Below are 3402 nucleotides of genomic sequence, written 5' to 3'. Positions count from 1 at the left end.
AATCACATAGCCATTTCACAAGTTTATCAACAAAATAAAAAACGAAAGCAAAAAAGGCCATGAACAAACGGTGGTTAAGATTCCTATAAAAAAATTTGGTGTAGAAATGAAGTGTAAGAATATAAGTATAACTCTTATAGCAGCATGGATTGTCAAGAACAATTTGGAACCATATCGTTTGCTAACTTTGTTAAAGGGAAAGACCTGATCAATGTTGCCGGCCGCTATATCAAGGGAGAAACTTCCTTTGGGAAAAGAAATATATTTTTCTTGTTTGACTGACGGAAAATAAAACCCTAATCATATATTATTTATACATTCCAAGATTTTGACAGACGGAAATATTTCGAGATTTAAATTAAAATGGCATGCAATATAATAGAATAACTAATCGAAGAAATTGGCTATATTTTTCCAGTTTAAAAATGAAAAAAAAGGAAGTAGAAAATTTATGTCCCTTGTAATCAAGACATTTTTAAACTGGAAAAATATAGCCAATTGTCCCTTGTAATCAAGCCTTTTTTTACTTTCAGTTGCTTAGTGGATGTTAAAACTTCATCAAATTTTATTCAATTGTTGACCCACTAAAATTACTTGAGTGAAAATTATTCATCTTGAAAAATATAAAGAGAAAGGTTGCTTTTATAAAACTGTAAGCTTTGCATTTGATGTATGAAACTTAAAATAATCTCAGCATTTATATTAAATATTTATGAAAGAAATTCTTTCAAAATGTACAAAATAGGTTGTGTGAATATATACGAAATGTACTAAACAATATAAGTTTATAACCAATGTATAGATAAAATAAGAGACAATTAAAGGTAAGTTCCATTTACTAGTATAAAAAACTAGACATTCTTAGCTATACATTGACTTTTGTGACTGCGACATTTCGCCAAGTTTCACGTAAGAACAACTATATATGGTGCAACAATAACATATATATATATATATATACCCGAAGGTAACTGGCTTTAAACATCCAGATTTATTTCCATAATCAAAGCTATTACTGACAAACACCAACAAATAAGAAATTAATAATTTTTGAGTTCACCATTATTCTAACTCTTATGATGTGGCAGAGTAGGAATACTTTGTTCATTCCTAAAGAAATTGCCAGGATCAACCTTGGTCTTTATTTGAACCAACCTGTTGAAGTTATCCTTGAAATATTCAACTCCATAAACTTTTCCTTCAGAGTAGCTATGCTTACCATTGTGGTTAATTCCCAAATCAAGGTCCTTATAATTGAAGAAAGCCTCTCTTGGTTTCTTGGAGACAAAAGGGGTCATGTATTTATGAAGTTTTCTTGTCAAGTTTATGTAGTGATCTGCAACCTCTTTCCCTGGCTGATTCCAATTTGCTTGGTATTGAACCTTCCATAGGTTCCCAGCTCGATGAGGGAATGGAGTTGCTGATGATGGAATCTCAGCCATTCTTCCACCATAAGGATTGAAATATAGTATTGTATCCACTAACTCAATCATCTTCTTCCAAATCCCTTCCAAACCCTCTTTGGAAATCGGTTTCTTCACATAATCAGATTTCCTTTTCAAGTAATTAAGTGATTGTGGTTGTCTATCAAGCAAAATCTCAACCGGTGTTGTAATGTTGATATTTGTCCAAAACAACACCGATTGAAGCCAGCTTGTTTCAATGCAATCTGATTGCTCCAAACCCAATTGAGGAAAACTCTCATTCATGAGAGAAAGAAGACTTTTGGAGTCACCAAGGAATAGAGCTATGAATGTTCCCCTTACAGTCTTTGTTCCATTTTGTGTGCCATTTACCACGTCCAATATAAGCCTAATGAAAAGGTCATTGTCTATAGTTGGTGCAATATGCTGCCAATTATAGACTATATCTGTGGCATTTTGCTCAAGGGTCCTTCTAACTTGGAAAACAGTGACTGTCTCAGGAACTCGAACTAGCTTTATTTTGTAGGAAAGGACCACACCAAAGCTAGCTCCACCACCACCTCTAATGGCCCAAAAGAGATCTTCACCCATAGATTTTCTATCAAGTAATCTACCTTGAACATCAACCATTTGTGCATCAATAATATTATCCACTGAAAGACCATATTTTCTCATCATATTGCCATAGCCACCCCCACTGATATGGCCTCCTACTCCAACTGTGGGACAAACCCCAGCTGGGAAGCCATGAGTTTTACTTTTCTCAGCAATTCTATAATAAACTTCACCAAGTGTTGCACCAGCTTGGATCGAAGCGGTTTCAGTGTTTATGTCAACCTCAACGGTTCGGAGATTGAACATGTCAAGGATGAAGAATGGCACCTCAGCCACATAAGACACACCCTCATAATCATGGCCTCCACTTCGGATTTTCATCTGCAAGTTATGCTTTTGAGCACAAACAATGGCTGCTTGTACATGGGATACATGCAATGCAGTGATTATAAGGTATGGTTTCCTTGTTGTGGAGGTGTTGAAACGAAGGTTTCTAATGTAGGCTTGTAAGACTGAAGAGAATGAGGAATTGTTTGGTGTGAAGATTGCTCCAGTTATGGGTTGAGAGGGCTCTGAATGGTTTACAAGGCAATGAACGAAAGTGTTGTGATGAGCTGAATTTGCATTTGCAACTGAAGTTGACCATTGGATAGAAAGCAACACAACAATGGGAAATAATGCTAGGTGTATTCTATTAGGAGAAAAGACTCCCATTTTTGCTTATCTTAATGAGGGTGTTACTTAGAAAGGAAAGAGGATTTTTGGTGAGTCTATTGGGCATGATCTGTGTTGGAATTTATAGTGATCCCTTGGAAGCAAAAATTGTTAAAGAATAAATGAGAAAATGGGTTAGGTTACGTTACCTCTTAATTTGACCAAAGAAATTTCAACTGACTAAATTTATAAACGTAATTTGTCATTCTTTGACCTTGCATAATATGATTGTCAATATATATATATATATATATATATATATATATATATATATATATATATATATGAGAAAAACATTTCTCAAGCAGCAGCTTGAGATAAGTTTATCTCCGGCTACCCCAAAACTACGTCATTTTATTTATTTATTTCTTTATATTAATTGATTCATCTTTGAATAATTATGATTTTCCTTTTCTCTCTCTTCCTTTATCACCATTGATCCATCTTTGTATGGTTATGATTTAGCAGCCGGAAATAAAAGTATCTCAACCAGCTTGAGAAACGATAAACTATATATATATATATATATATATATATATATATATATATATATATATTACCTTCCTCCGGCCGCTTGACGTCCAGCAGTCAAATAGTTATCATATATATAGGTGAAAACATTAAATATGTGAAATTATAATCATACAAAAGGTAAAAATATTAGATGTGAGGAATCATAATCATACATCTGTAATTGCTGGACGTCAAG

At 33.8% G+C, this 3402-nt stretch overlaps 1 protein-coding gene across 1 annotated transcript; it reads right to left on the bottom strand.

The window, feature by feature from the left end:
- Positions 1–1067: 1067 nt before the first annotated feature.
- Positions 1068–2712, bottom strand: LOC133286350 (berberine bridge enzyme-like 8). Its single transcript, XM_061483754.1, has one exon. The coding sequence runs from the start codon at positions 2691–2693 to the stop codon at positions 1068–1070; it is 1626 nt and encodes a 541-aa protein (XP_061339738.1). The 5' UTR covers positions 2694–2712.
- Between the last annotated feature and the right edge of the window lie 690 nt (positions 2713–3402).

This window comes from Gastrolobium bilobum, unplaced genomic scaffold, assembly GCF_033153095.1.
Source record: "Gastrolobium bilobum isolate Gb01-03AN ecotype WA unplaced genomic scaffold, APGP_CSIRO_Gbil_v1 utg1891, whole genome shotgun sequence".
Taxonomy (NCBI): domain Eukaryota; kingdom Viridiplantae; phylum Streptophyta; class Magnoliopsida; order Fabales; family Fabaceae; genus Gastrolobium; species Gastrolobium bilobum.
This window is presented reverse-complemented; position numbering and strand designations above follow the sequence as displayed.

What these genes read in the sequence shown, in the direction of transcription:
- LOC133286350 (XM_061483754.1), bottom strand. Translation starts at nt 2,693, where the DNA reads ATGGGAGTCTTTTCTCCTAATAGAATACACCTAGCATTATTTCCCATT.